The following is a 21,855-nucleotide window of genomic DNA, read 5'->3' as shown; positions in this document are numbered from 1 at the left end:
CGCGCCTGTCTGTAACCCAGAGGTAATGGGTTCAAGGCTCGTCGCTGCTACTATTGTTGGCGTATGTATCCTTGGTCAAGACACTTAACGACAATTGCTCCAACCCAGTGGTCACTGACGGGTTGTCCAAACTATCAGCCTTGCATAAAAAAAAAAAAAAATTCCCCCAAAAAATCTCCACCCACAAAGTAACATACGTGGTAACTCATAAGCTGACACATGGTATATGAACACCTATGTATATTGACTGTCGTTTTCCAGCCACATTAGGATAAAGTAAGTTACATACCAGCCTAGCTGTAGGACCTCACCCATACAGAAGAAAAAAATTAAAAAATAATTGTGGAAAACAAAACTGTAAAACTGGTACCTTAGACACATTAAGATGCATTGCATTAATTTCATCGTCTTTAGTGAATAAAATATCTATTTCTGCTTCTTTCAGCAAGTTTGCCGTTACCCTCATTGATTTGGCCATTCGTAGTTCTCCAGCTTTGGCTGCTTTTGTGACCTCTAGTGGTTGAAAGTCAGGAGGGTAGAAAAACTTCCATATTAGCTCACGTTGCCTGAAATCAAGTTTATCAATAGTTTAAAGCAAAAAAATATTAATGCAATTTTGTATTTTAATGCAAAAAAATTCAAAAAAGATAGGTTAACAGGCTAAGTGCCGATTTAAGCCAGAAGCCACCACTTCAGCGCTCAGGTAGTTTGATAAATATTTTAAATTTACCAGACAGGCTTTTGGTAGTATCATTTAAAATTTAAACCTATATTGCTTTTAACGTAAGTGCTTTGTTTTCTAAAACTTAATATTCTTAAGCATTTGAGCCAAAAACTTAACCCATGTGGAATGAAGCTAAAATAATCAGGTAAAGAATTTAAGAATAGCTAGAAACAAAAAATCCAAAACTATCTACATTCAAAATTTGTTGCACCTGTCTGCCCATGGTCCATAATTTAAACTTGACCTTTTACCAAACCTAAGCACAATCTCCCATATAGGGTCACCACTCTCATTTGTATCTGATGTTTCTTTGCTCTGGGGGAGTGGCTCACTTTGTACTTTTCCTGTTGGTAAAGAAAATCTGATTTATTTGGAATGTAACATATGTTGTACAGTGAACATGCATTGATCTTAGAAAAAGAAAAGCAACAACATATTTTAAACGTATTAAAATCCTTTTTTAAGTTATGCAGTGGATTCCATTCTCTTCAATTTTTTAAATAACATGACCTTCGCTATCATTTCCAAGATATAAAAAATGTTTATTATATCATTTATTTTGTTCAGAAAACCGATTTTGTTTGGCTAATACTAATACACCTTACATCGAAAATGTTAGATCTTACCTGGCTCATCTATAAGAAAAGTGACGTCCACATCGTTGGACCTCACGATAACATATCCCTCACCCATTTTCCTTGGTGGTGGTTCATTATGTATTGGAAGTATTCCCAACATTGGAGGATTAAATGAAGGATCGTAACCTAAACTGGGCACCAACATGAGTCGTAATGAACCCATGGTGCCTTCTAATGCATGCATGAAGATATCATATGGGTTGCTGGCTTCAGTTGTTTTGTATTGAAAGTCTCCCTCTCCAAATGAAACAACTGTAATATAGCAAAGCTATGTTAGGCTTTTACCTTTTACCACTAAAAAGTTTAACATTTGGCGATAAGAGAGAATAACCTTTAAGTGGTAAGTAGAGGGCAGTTGAAACTTTCAGCTATCTATATATAATATTTCCCCATTTTTAAATATTTGATTTATTCGTGGTAATTAGGCCATTGGTGCACTCTATAGACCAATATTTATTTAAAAGTAATTTTTTTACAGATATTTTAAAGTAATAATAAGATTATCAGATTTTAACTTCCATTAATTTATCCTCCATCCCAAAGCTCCTGAAAGAATTTAATTAATTTTCATGACTTATTTGTAACAAACAATTAATTAAATAGGGATAATTAGATACTTAACTTGCAACATACATTATTGTATTAACTACAAATTTAACCAAAAAGTGTATATACCCAATGTATTTGGCAAGTACTTGTTTCCGAATGATATTCTCCCATGTGAGATGGTGCATTTGATAACAGGGAACAAGCGTCTCCACCAAACAATTTCATCGCCCACTGTTGGGGTTTGGGGTGTGGGGTTAGTGGAGGTTGACGTACGCTTCGGACGTTTGGAAGTTTCTGTTTTAGGATTTAGTTTTTAACCTGATATAGATACACAAGACATTCCATTAATGTTAACTTTAAAAAATAATCTATGATGTATAAAACAAGAACTATTTGTTATAAATACATGGTTTCACCACACACTTTATAACGGAATAATGTTACCCAACTTACTTCAGTATTGTTATACTAGAAGCACCATTGTTTATAGGCACCTATGTATTGCCTATGTACTGGAAGTCATGCAACACCTATGTATTGAAAAGTCAGGGTATCCATAAATTTAATAGATCCCCGAATGTACAAAAACAAAAAAAAGAAAATTTGCTGGCTGTCTCATTATTTGCTAGTTGTCTTATTAAATCATAAGTAGATTTAAACCATAAACCATTACGTTAATTGGGCTATAAAAGGCTTATGAGCTCATAATGAAAGGGTTTATTATGAGTTCATAATGAATCCGCAAATACCAGGCTGTGATGACCTTAGATTTGATCTTTCCTAATATGTACTTCATATCTGATACCCACAAACCTTTCATGGATTTCTGGGAAGTCTTATCTGCAAATAGGGTCTGTAATCTTGCATAAACCGCATTCCGATTATAAACATGAAACCGAATGTTAGATATGACAACGCTTAACCTCGTGTGACCTTGGCTTAAGTCTGCGAAAAAAAGATACAGGTAAGCAGGCACTTACTTAGTGCAAAAGTTCAAGAAATGATACGACATATTTTAAAAGGGTTTTGTGCAAAAAAGAATTGAATGTGCAGGTTTATTATGAACATTGAAGTAATTAGTTATTTCTTGGAAAATATGAGATGTTGTTGTGCACACAAACAAAAACTTTTATGTATTTGTGAAGTTGGTTCCTGTATGCCTGCGACAGGAAGTTGCACAGGTATATACATCATAACCACAACAGTATGACATCATAGTTGGTGATTCATCGCTAAAGCTTTTTATTATTTGGGCGGCAACTGATTCTCACAGCACCAGCATTGCATATAATGTGCTTTAACACAAGCTATGCATTTTATATTGAATAGGTACTCATATGTATAGCAATTAAAACTCACGTTAAGAGTAGCATTTATCATAACAACACATTATTATAATGCATAATTAGGTTGCTACCTTTTTGCTTTTGCCATGAGCTAACTTCGTATGGTCTCCACCATCTAAATATACAATAACCATCATCAATCCTCAGTGAGTAATCTGTTGTGATGTAATAAACCTCTCGGAACATAAGCTTCCCAGAAAGCACAGAAAATGAGAAAGATCCAATTTTGATATACGCATCTGAAAAGACCTTAAATTTACTTTTGTTTTACAATTAGTAAAATAGCGAAGAGTCTTTCTGCTTTTTACATAAAATAAAACTGCTGTATATAAGGTTATTAACAAACTTAGTTTCTGGCTTATTGAGAGGAAAGAAGAAGTTTTAGATGTCAGTGAAATTATGGGTTACCTTTGTAAAACTGGTTGATGACCTTAGTTAATACAAGTCCGAAAAACCTTGAGTTGTAATAAGCTAAGTATAATATCCACAACCCTGAAAGGGAAGTTACTACAAAAAGCTGGACAAGTGATGACTGATTGCTTCTTAGGGAATTATCAATGCACCCTAAATTTAAACGATCATTTCCAGTTGAACAATTAGGTGGGAGAACTTCTGAGCCAGGGATGGCTGTTTGATTTTGGTTAAAAGAGGTTGTGGTATTTTGTGCTGTTGCTACTGCAACATAAGTTGCCTGGATCAAGAACCCAAATACCAATATCATGCTTGAAGGTCTACCTCATGATAACAGAGCAATTTTTGGCCCTAGCAACAAATAGGTCATCTACCACATCTATGTTATAAAACACGTATGTTTTTTTTAAGCAAGCAATATTATATGTTCCTTTCATCTGATCTCTATAGTTAAATTTACCAAAATATACAATATGCCTGGATTACACCATTTTTTGTTTAGTTTACTCTAATAGCCAGTACAAATTTAACTATAATACATATACAGAGAAAGAAAAACATACACAAGAAAACAACATAAAACTTTAAGAATATATTTAGACAGAAAATGATTAACACTTGAAAATGAAACTTAGTCGGTAAACTAGTAAAGTAACTGAAATTTTCTGTAACCAAATGCGGCAAGAAAGTATGCTTGCTTGTTTAAACTGTTTGTGTAAAACCAAATATTAGGCCCAAAAAATGTTTTATATTCTGTAAGTGCAAAGCATCAGTAGAAGACAAACTACAATTTAATTTTTTAGAAAAGAAAACTGATATGCCACAATAAAAACATCGAAAAAATAACAGATTACGAAAACATCAGAAAATACAACAAAGTAATGCACATATTACACAAAGTTACAACATTTTTAATATGCTTTAAGTCTACCATGCAATAGCCATGTCTGTATGCCTCGGAATGACGTACAACCAATAAAAGTAAAACAAAAGTTCCGGATAACAATTTGTGAAAATATAGTTTTTAATATCCCAACAATAAACAGTGAGTGTTGAACCATGCTTAGCATGAACCGAACGTGTTTTCACCGCTGTAAGCGATGTAAAGGAAACCATCTTCATCTTTGTGTTCTGCGTAGATTGCTCCCATGGTGGAGCATGAGTTTGGGACAACTTTATCAACAAAGAGAAAGATTGCTTTCTCAGGAGAAAGGTCAATACGTTTCCTGATGATCCACATGAATTGAGCAACCGAGATATCAGCTGGGACAAGATACTTTCTCTTATCAATGTCCTGGATGGTGGAACCTTCCGCTTTTTCCACAATCACAGGGATACGGCTTGGATACTTCGTGATGATTTTAGAAGACTCGTTGCAACGATGCTCGTATGTGTGATCCACCTTGAATTGCCACTTCATGTTGATAGCGTGATGTTACTCTCCGGTCAAATATAAAAACAAAGAAAAGCTTGCACAGCGCAAAAATATACACACTATCTGAAGCGACACAATGTTAAGCTGAAGCAATAAAAACCACCGTTTATACTGATCAGTCTACATTATTACATATAACAGACACATTAAGGTGCCTGATAAACTATTAGTGCGACTTCAAAAAAAAGAGCAATTTACACTGGTTCAAAATAAAGTCCACCAGGCTATTTAATGCACTACACTAATCTCATATACATTTAAGGAATGCACTACATTATGTATAAACATATATTACATTCTCCCCAACTCGGTGAATCTAGTTTGCAAACAAAAGGCTAGAATGTAAACAAACCTCCGATATAAACACAACATCAGCTGACCGCGAAATCATTATGACATCATCATAACGTCAACACCCGAAAAGCGGAACCGCTGTCACATGATCCAACATAAAGATAACAAACAATTTTCAAGCTGACAGCGATAACAGCAAATGCTGATAACAAAACAAGTTTGAATTAAATCAATAAAATTAAATTAGGGTTAAGTAAATATTCACATTGTAAGTCATAACACTATCGTCATGAATTGACCAACAACAGAACAAAGAGTTTAAAAGCATTTTGTGCACAGAATGGTTTCGAACCAGATCTTTTGATTGCCCAAAAACTACTAATCGGTACATCCCAACTATTCAATGAATTTTCTTACACCTAGTTTCAATTGTTGCTTGTGAAACAACATCGTGACATACATTTGTATGGCGCCCGTTCTGTACTGAATAATATTGCTATTTAAAATATAGTGGGGTGGGGAAAGATGGAACACCTTTAGCACCTGATATCCAAGTATCATGATCGTGTTATAAACAATTAACAACGGTCTATGGGAGTTGTGAGGATACGGTTTTAGAGTTCTTTGAATGTTCTTTGCTTACTATCAAATTGGACGAGAAAATGAAATGAACAGGTATCCCATCTTCGCCCACCCTACTATATATATTAATAAAGTTCATGATTGTAATGCGCTTTAAATTTGATACAAGACGATATTTACGCGGCTGTTAAGTCGACACCTTGATCGACACAACACGCTGGTTCAATTTATTTCGTGTTAAACTTTTACCTACCTGTGTTCTGTGCAGATATACCGCAGATATATGGTTAACGCTTATCCTATTATCAACACCTTAATCTTGAAGTACAGGCACACAAATGGGCCACCTTTTGGAAAAGCCGAGATTATGATGTGACCAGAGTCGGTATATATACCTGTTTATTTACGGACTTTGATTGTGACAATATACAGAAAACCCACTGTCTTTTAAAACGTTCATGACTCCAGACACGAGCCGCATGTCCTTACTTCTATTTCTGACCTCAGTTGAACTACACTCTTCCGCGAAAAAGTTGAATATAAAATGCTAAAGTAATACCTTATCTATTAGGTGCTAAAATCGGATGATTTAACCCCTAGACCAGGGTTTCCAACCAGGAAACCGAGCCTTTTTTAAGGGGTAATGGAAAAATTTAAAAAAGATTTCTTTCTTATTTTATGAAGTCCACTTCAACATTATATATAGTAGGGTGGGGGAAGATGGGACATCTTTTCTGTCTATTTTCTTGTACCATTTGGTAGTAAACAAAGAAAATTTAAAGATTATAAACCCTATCCTCATGGCTTCCATAGACCCCCCCCCCGCCTGCTATAACAAAAAAATACATTCAAAATTAATTAATTGACGTTTCTTATTTTTTTGAAAAGGTTAAAATAAATATGGGATTCACTGATTTTTCAAATTTTTTAAAAGGGCCACGCGCCACGTTGTATAAAAAAGGTTTGGGTACTGGTGATTATTACCTGAAGCATCAATCAAACAGTTTTAGTTAGTAATTAAACTTGTGGTTGGCTACTTAAACTTGTGAAGTTTAATTAATTTCATGTGTTGTTAACAGTAAATTAATGAATATGAGACATTGATCTGATTAAAACCAATAAAACATACTTGGCAGTGCAAGTTAACACAGACAAAATAGTTATTCTGTGGATTCCGGTAAATCCTGATCAAAATCCTTATCCTGGACCTCCAGATCCTCCCCATATTGAAGAGACATGTCAATATTTTGGAGTATTATATCAATAGAGTCTTCATCGGAACGATCCAGTGGTAAAAATCGGACCATGCCGTAATCATCAATTAGTTCACATATTACGCGGGTCAGGTTACTAAATTTCCTGCTATGGTATGATGATTGAGACTCCTCAGAGTCTGCAATTGCTATCATGTCTGGGTCGAGGTATTTTCTAATTTGTTTCTTTGAGCGCTTGGGCAATAGGTCAAGTTTAGACATGATACTTATGTGTGGTATTTCCAAATTCACCATGCAGGATAATGATGAGAGAACACCGGATACAAACTTACTTGGATCACCCAAAAATTGAGCATCTACTAAAAACACTCCGCAAATCCGGAAATCCCAGGATTGCAACGTCTCAGTGAGTTGTTTCATTGCTGGCAGGTGAGTGTACAGCTCAATTTGACCTGGACAATCAAAAATAAAATAATCATCATCCTGAGCCTCCAGATTATCCCTCAGCCACTCCAAGTTCTTCATGACATATTCCATGCAAAAGATAAGTCCTCCGTTAGGTCCAAACTTAAGATCATCATCTTCCATAACATCCTCTAGCTGAACCAGCTCCCTTCATGTTAAAACATATTAATTCAAGGTTGACATGACAGGCAGCACTTCACTGAAAAAACCTTAGCTATTACCTAATATGTACAGACAGTCTTCATACTCGATATCACTAAATTTAATTACAAAACAACCCTATCATTTTTTATAGTATACTCAATTATGAAACACACGTTTGATTTAAAAGAAGGTCCTTAAACAAATTCCTTAAAGCCCGCTTTATTCAACCACATGCTTTAAAATAGTGGCTCCCAAAGTGGGCATTTGCAACCATGCAGATGGCGTTGGATATTAACCTTGGCAATTAGGAAGCGCCACGTTATAAACTTTGAGGGTACCATAGGGTAAATCAAAGCAGTTGTGCTAAGAATATGTGAATAACAATTATTTTTGCATCTTTCAGCGCAATTAGGCCTTCTTTACATTTGTAATATATAATTCAACAAACAAAGTAACATACATGGTAAATCGTAACCTGGAACGAGGTGTGAAACCCTTGTGATAACGGCTGTCGTTCCGGCCACGCGAGGATAAAGTAAGTTACATTCATTCATTCAATAGGGGGGAATGAATATTAAATATTCTATTAAAATTAGGTTGCTTCACCTTTGCAAAAAATGCTGAAACTTCACCAACCTGAGCCCTTTTAATAAAGTTAGACTTTAGTTTATAATAAGAGAAAAAATTATTTGTTTGGAGGGCATTTGATCCTCCGTTTGTTGTCTAGGTGGCGGTGTGGGCGTGGTGGTAAGAAAAAGGTTTGGAAAACACTTCTTTAACACACCAATAAACTTACCGAACATCAACAGTCACAGAATATTTAAAATTCTCAGCTGCAGGATCAAAGTTGACAATAAAACATCGCCTTTTTAATGCTCTGAAGTGTTCCTCCAGCATTGCACAATATGTGCTCTTTCCGCTGCCTGCAGGTCCCATTACTATTTGTGCAAATTTGGGCATCTTTCATAATTCTACCAAAACAACTAAACACAAATGTATGAAAGTGACAACGTCAGAAAAATGTTTTTTTTATTAACATAGGCCTATACAAATTATTTCCCAATACAAAAATCTTTAAAAATTACATCTAAAATATCCTCAGATCCTATTTTGCCTGAAATACGACCCAGTTCAGTTAAAGCCATTCGAAAATATTCAGCAGCTATAACAACATCCTTATTCAAAAATTGGTTTCCTTTTTCAAGGAATGAAACACAGTTATTTAGATGGAGCCTGTGCCTTTGTTGAGTAACACTAGGAGTTTCACCAACACAAGAACCACCACACAGCTTTTCGAGTCTTTTGGAAAAAGTTTGTAGAAGGTCTTGAAATCCATCCAATGTTTTGCAAGAAATTAACAACACACTAGCGTACTCTGATTGTAAATCACGAATTTTCTTAAGTTTTTCACTTTCTAACAAGTCCGATTTATTTAAAATCACAATTAAGTTTTCCAATGAAGTCTTTTCAAGGTGCAATTCATGGGCATGTTGTTTGATAAATTCTGAGAAGTTATTTAAATCTTTATTATTTACCTCTTGGGAATTAACCACCAAGACAACTAAGTCTGCTTCTTTGGCTTTAACATATGCCCGATCGACACCTTGTTTTTCTATAACACCATGACTTCTTCTCAAACCAGCAGTATCACTTATCAAAACTGGGAAGCCTGAAATATCCAGAGCAGTTTCAATAACATCCCTTGTGGTACCAGGTATAGGAGACACGATGGCAGCTGGACGTTGGGTGACAGCATTCAGTAAACTGCTCTTCCCCACATTCGGCTTACCAATGATGGCCACTCTTACCCCATCTCTCAGTCTCTCTCCGCGACGTTCATCTGATAAATGATGTTGTATTTTAGAGATCATTTTTGTTGTGTTTAACCTGATATTGCAAATGATATCTGGATCCAGGTCTTCATCTTCTTCAAAGTCAATAAATGCTTCTAAGTGAGCAACGCACCTCAGAACTTCATTACTCCAGCCCTTATACAACGATGCCAAGGACCCTTCCATTTGGTGAAGCGCTTGTCGACGCTGGGCTTCGGTTTCTGCATGTATCAGGTCACCTAACCCCTCCACCTCTGTAAGATCCAACTTCCCATTTAAAAACGCTTGCTTTGTGTAGTCACCTGCTTCCGCAGGCCTTAGGCCCGTAATGCATGAAAGTGCATTAAGAACCGATGCAATTACTGCTGGCCCACCATGGACCTGAAATTCACAAACATCTTCCCCTGTGAAACTGCTTGGGCGTGGAAACCACAAAACCAGTGAGCGGTCTAACATTAAATTCGAGACTGGATGATATATTGGTTGCACGATAGCTTTCCTAGGTCCAGGTAAACTTTTTCTTTTGGTTAGTTTTAGCAGCGCATTTGGGGAGCACTTGCCAGAAACTCGGATAATGGAAACCCCACATTTTCCAAACCCAGAAGAAACAGCATATATTGTGCTTTGGTGTAGCAAACTTTCAGTAGAATAGCACTTGCAGTGATTATACAAGATCTGCCATTTTGTTTGTACCGATGCAAGTGTTCGTGAACTTGTTACCAGTGTGGTAATTTGCACTGTTATACGGGACAAAGTACAAGATAACAAATTGGAAGAAATGGTTGAAACATTCCTTAAACAAAATCCCCACAATTTTTTCCTGCCTAACATTTTAGCAAATAAACATGAAAACATCTAATGACCTAGCCGTTATAACATTCTAGCATGTACCTGTCATATTCCATACAAATATTCCTCATTTTGGAGGACACACGTTTTGGTTTTATTAATAACAATTGCATTGATTTTACATGAAACATGAATGAAATACGAAACAAAATACAGTACATTGTTTATTATGTATAATTGGCTAAAATGAAATCTGATACAGGTCTTTAAAAAATATTCATGCAGTCGCATGATGGTAAAAGCAATACAAAAAAAGCCATTACGTTAGCGTGGCTTTTGGGTAAATGGGAGCGCTTATTATTAAAAACTACCTTGTAGCTTGTTTGAAGCACCATAGTACACTACCATAGTACACTACTGTTAGTGTAGTACACTACTGTTAGTGTACTACGATGGAAGCACGTTAAAAAACAAAACATTTACGGGGATTGCCCTGCGCTGAGAAAAAATATTCATAGAAATGTAAAAGAAGATTGAATATAAATGAATGTAACTAATTTATCTTTGCATCGACGGTGATTATGACCAAAGCCATAGAAACTAGGCCAATTCATTGTTACATAAAAGGCAAATTAAACACAGATTTATGTTTAATACAAGACAGTATGGGAAAACCTATGTTTTTCGGTAAGTTTAAAGAAAAATGGACTAAAAAACAAAATGAAAGGTTGGGAAGTGTCAAAAATATGGCAATTTGTTTTCTTCTTCGAAAAAAGCTAATGGAACAATTTAGAAGCGCCTAATTTGTGACATTTTAGTCGTTTAACAGGGGTAATTTTGTACATTAAAAAATATTAGGATAAATATAGTAGGGTAGGGAAAGACGGGACACTTTTTCATTCTATGTTCTCTTCCTATTTGGTAGTAAACAAATAACAATAAAAGAATTGTATAGCCGTTTTCTCAAGATTTCCATAGACGCTTATTGTAAATTATTTAAAGCACGATAACAATATTTAGATATTATGTACCAAAGGTTCTCCACTCTACTATATATATAAGCTTTTTTACTCCATCCTACCAAAAACGTAAACAAGACCTCACAAAAATGAGGAATTAGAAATCGACGAATATATATAAATATATATAAGAATAGATAAATATATATATATATAGTTATTAATACGAAGATCTAGAACGTTTTAACAAATTCTTGTTTTGTGCTGGAATGTTGTAAGTTTTTATATATAACAATATATATAATAATAGAGTCCGTTTTTATGTACGACCAGAGTCGGGACTCCGTGTATTCCCGCACGCTGATTCAATAACTCCTTTAAAAAAATGAATAAGTTTCATTTCTGTGACCAGGAGCGCTTGATAATGACATCGAATGTTCTGGTAATACAAAGTCAAATTTATAAAACAACATTTTATTTCTGAAAGGTTCATAGACCTGAAAGTGAAATCTATTAAAGTTTTTAAACATTGTTGTAAGGTAAAAAGTATCCACTCAATTGTTTTAATATTAGATTTAAAAACATTTAAAATTTAATATAGTCCTGTAGCGTAAAATGGGACACCTTTAGCACATAATATTCAAATATCCTGATCGTGTTTAAAACAATTAACAACGCTCTATGGGCGTCGTGAGGATACGGTTTTATAATTCATTGAATGTTCTTAGTTTACTGCCAAATAGGACAAGAAATGGAATGATAATGTGTCCCATCTTCCCCCACCCTACTTTACAAAAATATGTGTTACACATTAAACTTACATTAAACTTTCCTTTCGCGTCAAAGTGTCGTCGTTCTATATGTATTTTCCGATGGGCAACAAGCAACCGACTACCCTGCACCATCCAAAGATTGTTGTATACGTCTACTGCATTAATTAAATTCTTCACTTGGCTTTGACAATTAGTTTTGGTAGTATTACACAAGCTAAAGCGGTGGTGTATACTGTTGATAATAAAAAAAAACAGTGAACGGTTTAGGTGGGTTTCTACATTGTATGATGCAGTGGGGGAGATGGGACACCTCGGCACATATTGCCAAATATATCCAAAATCGAAACAGATTGCGTTTTTTTGGGTGATACCACGAATTAGTACTATCATGCTTTTACTAATTGACAACATTTGAAACATATATAATAAAAACACGAGGAGTTATTTAGCGATTCGCACAACAGGTGAAATTTTACGAATTCGAAAACACACAGGATAAGGCGGGACAGTTTAATATCGTGGGTAATTTCGATTAATAGGTGTATTTATGAATAGGAATATACGTAAATAACACGAAATAATACTGTACGCTGTGAAAGTTCAAGTCTAAACATTATTTTCCTTGCCCTACTGCTATAGTTTTTACATGTTACCTATATTATATTATTAGGAGACAATTAGGGTTTTGGCTCAAGCCAGTTCGCATAAATTATTTTTATAAGTGCAAATGACCAAACTTCGAATATATTTTACACATAATATCTTGTTATTACAGCACTATCTTATATTTGAATAACCCCAGAGATACAAATTATTAAATTGAAAGCGAATCTTTAAAGTTTGGCAATAAAAACATACAAAACTACAAAGAAATATTCAAGATTGTTTTATAAAGCTATGAAACTAGTTTAATTGTTCACTCGCAATCTACAAATTCTCATCGGCTTTTCTGTGATTAGCGAACATTTAAAAATAACACCTTACTGTTTCGCATTTTTTACCTGTTCAAAACATACTGTTTCTATTTTATATCTTTTTTTTAATATTTAAAAAAAGTAATCAGCTTTGACGGGCGTTTTATAAAGTCGTGATTATACTGTCGAATAACTCTGTAACATTATTTTCCTGATCATCATGAGTAAAAAGAAAGTTAGAAAAAGTCTTGTCTGACAAAGTGTCCAATCTCCCCCCACCCTACTATAGGCTATATAGCTGTGTTTTTCGTGCTAACCGCCATACTTATATCTTTTTTGTACATAAATACTGTCATTTTATCGGTTGTTATGTTACGGTGTTTACCCACAACTAAATAAAGGGATCACGGCGGTTAAAAAGACCGGTTTCAAAGAGGCATAAAGCCACCATAATGACCTTAAAATTACGTAATCTAGCACTTAAAACTGTGTAATCATAAGCTACTGTAAATATATGCACCAATTGCAAACTTCTTATTTGCTGCAACATAATCTGATGCTTTACAAAAGGACGTGCCTTATATACGCATTTTTATAATTTTTTCATTAATTTTATATAATTTTTTCATTATTATTCTTTTAAATAAATGTTCGCAAGCGAGCGAAATACATATTTAGATAAATTTATTAACGACGTAAATTTTTCTACCTTTGACAATTTTGATCTAAATGCCGACATGTGTGGATCAAATCCATCTTTAGTGAATCTATGCTTTTCTTTAACTGCAAAAGAATAATTTGTAAAACATCACTATATACAATCAATGAACGAACTTTAATATTTTCGTACTTTTTATGGCTAGCTATTTTAACAACCTATAAGAGACAACTGGAGGAGTTGAAGCAATTGCCGACAACTCTCTTGTTAAGAAAACATAAACACGAGTGACACCGCACAGCCTCGAACTTGTGTCCTCTGGTCTATAGAGCCGAGCGCCAGTTTGAGACGTTGCCGAACAGAATCAGCCATTTTTGGCAGGTAAGTTAAAAATAATGTCATTATACTAACGTGTGAGTAATTCCGCATTCTCCTATCTTTGCACAATCTTCCAGAAACCTGAAAAGGCAGAAAATTTACAACTGTGAAACAAGTAATATATAGTCGTTTGGAAGCAGCAACACAAATTTGGACAATGGCAAGTAGTATCTCGGGAACAGGTGGCTTATTTTATTCTGTTTCATGCAACTCTACTAGTCTTAAAAACCCCGGAAAACTTTACCGTTAGATTTTGATGTTGATTGATATCATTACTGAGACGTCCAAACGCATACTGGGTCTTCTGACAAATTGGCCAAGAGTTCGCCATTTCGTTGCACAACAAAGCAACCACCCACAAGTATCGTATGTTGGAACCTATTACATAATATAGTGTTACGTAAAGTGTGGTTCGGGACGCTGCTCTAACGGCCTACCGCGACTGATCAGACTGATGTAGGGTTTCTTAACACCTAGTTTAATGGCATATAAAAACTACTATAATAAAACGTTAAGAATAACGCTCAAACACTATAAAGTTTTGACCAATGTAACCGAATACAACAACGCAACGGTAATCCAATACACCAATACAACGTTACTACACCATATACACAACGAGAACTGCCGATCTTATGCAATGTTAGGGCGGATGTAAGTAAAACAGAAGAAAAGGGCGCATTCGCGCCACGACGACTAATTATGCTTAGAGGTGAAACAAGCGCGAGACGTATAAATCCAACATAAAACGGTAGAAAAACTAGGAAACAATACAGAAGAACGCCACAGCAAACTACACACAAAAACCAAAACCGTTCAACGCTAAAAGAAACAGTACGTCACACATAATATAGCGCCGCTTAGTAAGTACATTAAAATTCCCGGGAGTTAAAAACTCTACATAGACTCATATAGCAAAGAGTTTGTTTCTTTCCAATGGGCCTGACATGCATACCATGCGCTATAAAAAATGCCGCGTGCTTTATAAATCAAGTTTATACTGAGAGTGTAGGACTCTCCTTATTTTTTCTCTTAATTTATACCGATTAAGGAAATCCAAATGAAGAGTAGTGCGTAGAACTATATGAGCATATACATTCAACAAGTAAAATATATTGTAAATTTAGCAAAAGCAAAAATATATCACTGTTTTACCCCTTTTGGACATGACACTTCTCTTTCATTGGCGAGAACTTTGACACTATGTTGGCAGTACTATATCTGAAGAGCAAGTCAAGAATTTAAATAAATTTAAACGGGATTTTCCTTCTTCCAACGAACTTGACTACATGCTGAAAGAAGAAGGATTTAAGCAACGTGAACCTCGTTACCACGTAGGGACAATTACTTCAGAAACGATGGTTCCGGTTTCGCATGCGGTTGTTCGGTCTGTCTTCAGTGGGAAACATTTCTTGCTTGTTGATATAAGGCGTCATGTTCTCCAACACAGTCGATCAGGATCAGAAGGTTCATCCAAGTCGGTACATCGATTGCCTTTCCTGTTTGGTTTAGACGCAAACCGTATTTCAAACAATGAACTTTTAAATTGTGTATCTTAAAGTATCACGAGCACGATTTTTCGAACGTTCTGTACCCGTGTGTTAAATGTGGCAATGATAGGCATCAATTAAAAGCGAAACGTGTTACGGAGTCGGCAAACAAAAAAGTTTTGCGGCTTGTTGATGCAATGATAAACGTCTAGACAAGGTTACACGTGACCCAAAGGTTTGAAACACCTCGTTATCGAATTCTGCCCTGGAATAAAACACTTTGTTATCGAACTCTGCCCTGGAATATACAGCATTACAAAACAGGCGGTATTTCCTCTGATACTTTTCTTGCTTGATTTACGAATTATGTTCCGCACTTTGGTCAAGTTAATCAGATGTGTCGCTTTATTTTGTAAACTGCGTGTATCACCTTTCCATTGATTATATACAATGTGGGTGCGCACTTCGGTAAGTTTACGTCAGCACCTGCACGTAGTCACACGAACTCGCAAAAACATTTCTGACCCTACCGCCTCAGAGATTAGTCATAGCGGGATTGAGATTACACAGCGGGTTCTTCGCATGCATCGCGAACTACTTTCGATAATGTTCGATTGTTTTGGCAATGATATTTAAGGGTAAGAAAGATGGGACACTTATTCATTCCGTTTTCTCTTTTCCGTAGTAAACAAATGGCATTCAAAAATTTAAAAAACGTATCCTTAGAACTCCCACAGCCCGTTGTTAATTGTTTAAAACACGATTCCGATATTTGGATATTATGTGCTAAAGGTGTCCCATCTTACCCCACAGTACTATACGAAATCAGAAAATGTTCAAAACCAAAGGTTTTCTGTTATATATACGTTCGTTCGTTATATATTAAGCTGTCAGTGGGGAATGCAAATATGTCAAAAAGGCCACTTAAGCGAAACTGCTCGCATCTAACTTAACATCGATGGGGTTAACATAGTTTAATAGCACCCACACCGAACATAGTTTGATAGCCCCCGGATGGAGAAAGCAATCTATACAAGTTGGTGGTTTCCAAAGCTTATGGAAATCAGATTGTATCAACAGTGAATCGACAATGCTGTGGTCGTCTGACAGATTAACTAAACATTGAAAACCTTTTTATAAAACCTTTTTTACAGCTTTGACGTTTCTCAAGGAATTTGTAAAGTGATAAAAAGTTTAACTTATATAAACATCGAATCAGTATAAAATAGAAATGCTATCCGTCACAGTGACACTTCTTGATATGTTTCACAATATTAACTTTACCAAAGGTTCAGTTTCGTATTATTTAAATCATGTTCGTTGCTAATAAGAGTGTAGTTTAGCTTTGACATATTGTCGAAACACGCACTCTGAATGATTAACGTTTCGTTTAGTGATAAAGATTGTCTCCAGTGCCCAACAGCACTCATGGAATCTCTCTTTGTACTGAACTTGTTTGAACTTTGACTAGCCTCTGCCCGGGTGTTCAGTTTAATCCATTTCTCAATAATAGAATTGAAGTTCAAACCGACAAAGTTATACACCTCACGAGCGACCTCCAACGGTCGTGCGCTAACGTCCTCGAAACGCAATCTTTTGTACCTGCCTTTCCAAAGTCGACTCGGTTTCACCCCATCACACAAACTGTTCATGCATTCAGCAAAACGTAAATTACGTCGCTGACTATTACATAGATAGTTGACATTCCCCTTGATAGCAAATGTATTTTTAGCGTCCGAAAATACATCCTTGCGAGACGACATAACTGCACGTGGATCGCGCACCAAGTGTATCACACGCAGTTCTACTCGGGAGTCTTCTAGAATCGGTTCCAGAGATTCCAGGAACGGTTCTGCAATTACCTGTATACGGTTCACGTAATTGACATAAAACAAAATGCGTGTGGTGTGTGGGAGTGTCAGCATTCGCTATATTTGCAAACAAAATCCGAAAATGATAAGATTGAGCAACCGAACAAGCGCATTTCATACAACGACTCTAACTGTACATTTTGTGTTACGATTATATTTTGCAGTTTTGTTTCGTTGTATATTTACTTATTTTTTATGCATTTTAAATGCTGAAGACATAAAATTAACTAAACTTTACTAAAGCTTGGGGTCTTTGTTCAGCAGCCACCATAATCACAGAGAAACTAAAACCTACCTTGGATACTGGAAACAAACTTCGTTGACAAACTTGGGACAATATCTGTGGGTCAAACGGGACCTTACACCCCTTCCAAGGCGATTGGCAGAGATCGGTGTCACGTGATAAGAAGAGACTTTTAAATTTAAAGCAGAAATTGTCTTCCACACACCGAGATGACTGATCCGGCGCATATCCGCCTTCGACCTGTTGGTTGAAATTGCAAGCTTTTAACGTATGGTAGACGAATAACATTTTAATATTAAACGCAGCTATACAGTTCCACAGTTGCGTTTGCATTGTATTGTTCGAAGTGGAAAAACAATTTTAACCAACTTATATATAAGTATGGTGGGGAATATGGAACACATTTCATTCTACTTTTCGTCTCATTTGGTAGTAAACATAAAACACTGAAACAATTATAAAAAAAACATGTTCACACGACTCCTATAGCTTAGACCGTTGTTAATTGTTTATAACATGATCAGGATATTTGGATATAATGTGCTGAAGGTGTCCAGTCCTCAGGAATAGGTCATTACCGCTTGCTTATACATGTTGGGTAGATTGGTGAAGTTACAACGGCTAATATCGTGTAGGGCACGAAACCTGTTCTCCCTTTGTTCTTTGTAGGATCCGAAAGCGTGCAGAGGTTCAAACATGTAGAACACCTAAAACAAAATCATGAACAATTACTTTTCGTAGGTGATTTTTAAGACATCTAAACAGTAGGAGTAAAACACCCTAAAACATTATCATTTATTGGATTAGGTTGGCTCTAAGAGAGGGGTTATTCCCATTTGTTAACAGTATAATTAAGTACTTTAAAGTTTGGCACACTCTTAGCGACCCCTGAAGTTGGTTCGGCTGTACCAGAGTCGTATAAACACCGAGTAGTCCAACTGCCGTCTATGTGTGTCCAAAATAGAGCAAAACTGGTGACTTTGACAATGGGTTTAAACGAACTTGTTAAGTTTTGTTTGTGTTTTCCTATTGTGGGAAGGTGTAAAACACCTTCTATTTACCTTACCAAACATTTTTTAGAAAAAATGTATAAATTTAGCCGCATTAAATGACTAAAATGTCGCAAATCAACCGCTTCTAATTCTAATTTTTGACTTTTTTGACACAGAAAACAAATAACACATGTTTTTTTTACATTTTTCAACCTTTAAATTTGTTTTTAGGCCCAAGTTTTTCTGTAATTTACCGAAAAACATACATTTTCCCTATACCTACTGTGTTATTTTGGACCCAAATTGCCGTTCAATTTGTGTTTTACGTAACAATGGGTTGGACTACTCGGTATTTCTATGGCTCTGGGCTGTACAGTTTGAAAAGCTCTGCTCTAGGACACTATAACCTACATGTTTATTCAACTTAATTAAATTGTGAAATATTGAAGCTGATTAGAACACATATATAGTAATAGAAGAGTCAAGTAAGCTACCTGGCTGTGTTGGTTGAATAACTCGCCAAGAAAACTCGAACCTGATCGCATAGATGTAAATATGATTACTGCTGTGGGTTTAGATAAAGGCTTTTCCTGTAACGGGTGCACTAGTGTCGCGGTAGCCTCCGTAATGGCCACAGGTGTTGTGACAAGAGTAGTTTTCGAATTTACCAGTCGTGTCTGTAATAAACACAGAATTCAAGTGAAAGCAACGCTTTCGATTTTTCCCCTTATGATTAGTATATATTTCCCAGTTTCATTTGCCTACCTCACACGTAGGCTACTGTTTATAACAATACAGTGTACAAAATATTTGTTGAAATACGTTGAGATTAATGCCCAGTTATATAAAAAGATAAACTCGTAAATTCCACGTGTATAAAAGCGACAAGCGAAATGTCATGGAATAATGCGAAAGAGACTTGAAACAGTTACCTTTGGCTTGGTTGTGTGGTTTACAGTCGGTTCATCATAAGGAAAATCTGCAGGAGAGCGGAGTCTGTGGCTAACTGAAACATTCCTGCATCTAAGAGTTCGGTTTTCCCAAAGAAGAACACAGATTGCAGAGAGACAGATCACGATCATTAATTGGCTGATGGTCATTCGTGAAACTTTTAACATTGTCGTAAGTACTGGTTGCTTCTTCAAATAGTCTACTTGCGTTAAACTGTCTTTGTAAAATTAACGAGGCCTACTGTCTACAGGGCATACCAACTATAGTAAACTCGTTAGAGTCGATGTTCAGATGATCTAATTGTGGCTCTTCTTGTCTTAATGTACGTTAAATGGTTTGGCATAAAACGCACACCAGAAAACGGCCATTAATCAAATACAATTGTCTTTCTGTAAAACTGACGGGGCTGATATTATTGAACAGACGTTTCCTGATATTCCCGACAAAGGAAATCGTGGCAAGCCATGTAATTAAAAAGTATACACAATGAATGGTTTCTGTATAACTGCTAGACGTGTAATATTCAACCTTAATACTTCAGTAAATTAGGAATAGGCTAAAATCTTCCGCTTCAACAAGTCAACTCATAGATTTTCACTACATCTGCAACAAATGGTACACATCAATGAATAGCCTAACCTTTATATCTTACTACCTTAAATGTACTATGGATATAGTAAACCTGGTAAACGACAGACGTTAAACACGAGGTGTTCTGCTTTTGAGTTAGGCGACGAAGTATGTCACTTTGTGGGTGATATTTTTGATTTTTTTATGCGTGGCTGATAATTAAAGATTTTAGACAATCCAGTAGTAACCTTTATTGTAGGTGATAAACATGATAGGTAGCCTACTATAATATAGTTTCGGACTTTGTTTTACTATCCTGCTCTAAGCTGCGGTAATATAACGACCGAAAATACTTTAAACTTTTAGGTCTCTATCCTACAGATCTGGACTATTTTAAAATACGACAACTGACTGTAAACAGTAAGTACCAACAGAGTGGTTCATTCACGAACGTTTTCAACTGGTAAGAAGTGGTGACAAGTGCTATTACAAAGCTATGACCTTGCCATCATGAAGGCTTACTGTTGAAACATTGAAGGGAAGTTCCAGTAATGGCCAAAAACTGTACAACATGCGGTCGCAATATAGCCAGCTCGTCAGTAGACTGTCGCTACTTGTCAACGCAAATTTCGCCATGTTCAGTTTGATCGTCTTTGACATAGTTACGCTGCCCTGATTTACACATACACATAAAGCCAACCTGCTGGGAGCTGTTTAATCAGTACATTAAAAACCACAGACGGTCAATCTCCCCTGTAGAGCTAAATATGAACGAAATTCAACGAAAAGTATCGCGTTGTTTCCGACGGTATTAATCGTGACCATGCGCTCAGCGTGACTTATTATTATACTATTAACAATTATTCTAAGACTCAGGTAGGGTTGGTGGTATCGTGGGAACGAGCATATTGCCGCCTTATGCGCGACGCCCTGTGAGGACTGGGTGACGTCACGTCCCACGGAACTGGCAGGGGACACCTTAGAAATAAAAAAAATAACAAACATTTTTTTAATAATTTTAAGTCGCTGCATTGTGCACATTTAGGGTAATATACAAAACTTTTGATACTAGAATAAAAATGCAAAAATACACCAAAAATATAAACAACTTAATTGACATATATTAGTACTCACTCTTCAGGATGCGGCAGTAACAGCAGACGTTTCTTTTTCTTTGGTTTAGAAGCAGTTGGTGATATGATGGCACTAATGTCTTTTGCTAAGAACGTGATTTCGCCGTTTTTATCGGCACCTGTATAGTATAGTAGAGGTTGATTTTGGATATAACTACTCATTTATTCTTACATGGCAGGGAATAGGTGTAGTTTTGCAAACACTTTGTCTGTTCACTGTTGTGAGTTAACAGGTTATAATATTCAACTTTGTAGGTGACAACTCAGACGTTTAAATATACACCCACATGTTACTTTAGTGGTAACTCAGAAGCGAAAACAACATTTGTGTTATAATGACGGGTCCGGCGCCGTGGCAAAGTGGTTAGCGTGCCTGCCTGTAACCCAGAGATAATGGGTTCAAGGCTCAACGCTGCTACCATTGTGGGCGTATGTGTCCTTGAGCAAGACACTTAACGACAATTGCTCCAACCCAGTGGTCACTAATGGGTTGTCCAAA

The 21,855-nt window shown here is 36.0% G+C and overlaps 6 protein-coding genes across 13 annotated transcripts in view; all 6 read right to left on the bottom strand.

Annotated features, from left to right (window-relative positions):
* LOC100182261 (transmembrane protein KIAA1109) overlaps positions 1-3,978 on the bottom strand; it is a 47,952-nt gene extending 43,974 nt beyond the window's left edge. The window contains exons 1-7 of the mRNA XM_026840885.1: positions 3,666-3,978; positions 3,329-3,496; positions 2,725-2,856; positions 2,038-2,205; positions 1,351-1,614; positions 936-1,068; positions 371-566 (exon numbers count right to left, since the gene is read on the bottom strand). Of these exons, the coding sequence (XP_026696686.1) occupies positions 371-566; positions 936-1,068; positions 1,351-1,614; positions 2,038-2,205; positions 2,725-2,856; positions 3,329-3,496; positions 3,666-3,978 (1,374 nt within the window). The remainder of the gene's footprint in view (positions 1-370; positions 567-935; positions 1,069-1,350; positions 1,615-2,037; positions 2,206-2,724; positions 2,857-3,328; positions 3,497-3,665) is intronic.
* A 68-nt stretch (positions 3,979-4,046) lies between these two features.
* Positions 4,047-5,448, bottom strand: LOC100178353 (gamma-aminobutyric acid receptor-associated protein-like 2). The gene has a single exon (XM_002128835.4). The coding sequence runs from the start codon at positions 5,086-5,088 to the stop codon at positions 4,732-4,734; it is 357 nt and encodes a 118-aa protein (XP_002128871.1). The 5' UTR covers positions 5,089-5,448; the 3' UTR covers positions 4,047-4,731.
* Positions 5,449-6,939: 1,491 nt separating this feature from the next.
* LOC100180720 (GPN-loop GTPase 3) lies at positions 6,940-8,783 on the bottom strand. The gene is made up of 2 exons (XM_002128684.4): positions 8,599-8,783; positions 6,940-7,806 (listed from the first exon to the last, which is right to left on the bottom strand). Exons 1-2 carry the CDS (start codon positions 8,760-8,762, stop codon positions 7,140-7,142), a joined length of 831 nt encoding a protein of 276 aa, XP_002128720.1. The 5' UTR covers positions 8,763-8,783; the 3' UTR covers positions 6,940-7,139.
* A 2-nt stretch (positions 8,784-8,785) lies between these two features.
* On the bottom strand, positions 8,786-10,814 carry LOC100183076 (tRNA modification GTPase GTPBP3, mitochondrial). The gene has a single exon (XM_002128700.5). The coding sequence runs from the start codon at positions 10,487-10,489 to the stop codon at positions 8,855-8,857; it is 1,635 nt and encodes a 544-aa protein (XP_002128736.1). The 5' UTR covers positions 10,490-10,814; the 3' UTR covers positions 8,786-8,854.
* Positions 10,815-13,768: 2,954 nt separating this feature from the next.
* LOC100185440 (carbohydrate sulfotransferase 1) lies at positions 13,769-20,760 on the bottom strand. 7 transcript variants are annotated; one of them, XR_003397601.1, is made up of 7 exons: positions 19,635-20,760; positions 19,197-19,379; positions 18,289-18,417; positions 17,762-17,950; positions 14,350-14,483; positions 14,139-14,186; positions 13,769-13,852 (listed from the first exon to the last, which is right to left on the bottom strand). XR_003397601.1 is itself a non-coding variant. In XM_026840805.1 (6 exons), exons 1-5 carry the CDS (start codon positions 19,818-19,820, stop codon positions 14,352-14,354), a joined length of 819 nt encoding a protein of 272 aa, XP_026696606.1. In that variant the 5' UTR covers positions 19,821-20,760; the 3' UTR covers positions 13,920-14,186; positions 14,350-14,351. The 7 variants fall into 7 exon arrangements, 4 of the variants coding, with proteins under 4 accessions (XP_026696606.1, XP_026696605.1, XP_018672847.1 ...); XR_003397603.1 differs by lacking the exons at positions 13,769-13,852; positions 14,139-14,186 and adding exons at positions 15,261-15,397; positions 15,454-15,604 and having other exon boundaries at positions 14,355-14,483; XM_026840805.1 differs by lacking the exon at positions 13,769-13,852 and having other exon boundaries at positions 13,920-14,186.
* A 159-nt stretch (positions 20,761-20,919) lies between these two features.
* The window catches only part of LOC100187019 (condensin-2 complex subunit D3), a 19,055-nt gene continuing 18,119 nt past the window's right edge, over positions 20,920-21,855 (bottom strand). For both annotated transcript variants that reach the window (XM_018817402.2, XM_002122724.4), the window contains exons 34-35: positions 21,358-21,475; positions 20,920-21,201 (exon numbers count right to left, since the gene is read on the bottom strand). In XM_018817402.2, coding sequence (XP_018672947.1) covers positions 21,096-21,201; positions 21,358-21,475 — 224 coding nt within the window. In that variant the 3' untranslated portion in view covers positions 20,920-21,095. The remainder of the gene's footprint in view (positions 21,202-21,357; positions 21,476-21,855) is intronic.

This window comes from Ciona intestinalis, chromosome 2, assembly GCF_000224145.3.
Source record: "Ciona intestinalis chromosome 2, KH, whole genome shotgun sequence".
NCBI classification, from domain to species: domain Eukaryota; kingdom Metazoa; phylum Chordata; class Ascidiacea; order Phlebobranchia; family Cionidae; genus Ciona; species Ciona intestinalis.
The sequence above is the reverse complement of the archived record's forward strand: the minus strand, read 5'-3'. Positions and strand labels throughout refer to the sequence as shown.

What these genes read in the sequence shown, in the direction of transcription:
- LOC100178353 (XM_002128835.4), bottom strand. Translation starts at nt 5,088, where the DNA reads ATGAAGTGGCAATTCAAGGTGGATCACACATACGAGCATCGTTGCAAC.
- LOC100180720 (XM_002128684.4), bottom strand. Translation starts at nt 8,762, where the DNA reads ATGCCCAAATTTGCACAAATAGTAATGGGACCTGCAGGCAGCGGAAAG. An exon ending in TCTGTGACTGTTGATGTTCG is followed by an intron (nt 7,807 to 8,598) that starts GTAAGTTTATTG and finishes TTTAACATGAAG; the next exon opens with GGAGCTGGTTCAGCTAGAGG.
- LOC100183076 (XM_002128700.5), bottom strand. Translation starts at nt 10,489, where the DNA reads ATGTTTTCATGTTTATTTGCTAAAATGTTAGGCAGGAAAAAATTGTGG.
- LOC100185440 (XM_002128505.3), bottom strand. Translation starts at nt 19,820, where the DNA reads ATGTTAAAAGTTTCACGAATGACCATCAGCCAATTAATGATCGTGATC. An exon ending in CCAACATGTATAAGCAAGCG is followed by an intron (nt 17,951 to 18,288) that starts GTAATGACCTAT and finishes TTCAACCAACAG; the next exon opens with GTCGAAGGCGGATATGCGCC. An exon ending in GTTTGTTTCCAGTATCCAAG is followed by an intron (nt 17,458 to 17,761) that starts GTAGGTTTTAGT and finishes AACCGTATACAG; the next exon opens with GTAATTGCAGAACCGTTCCT.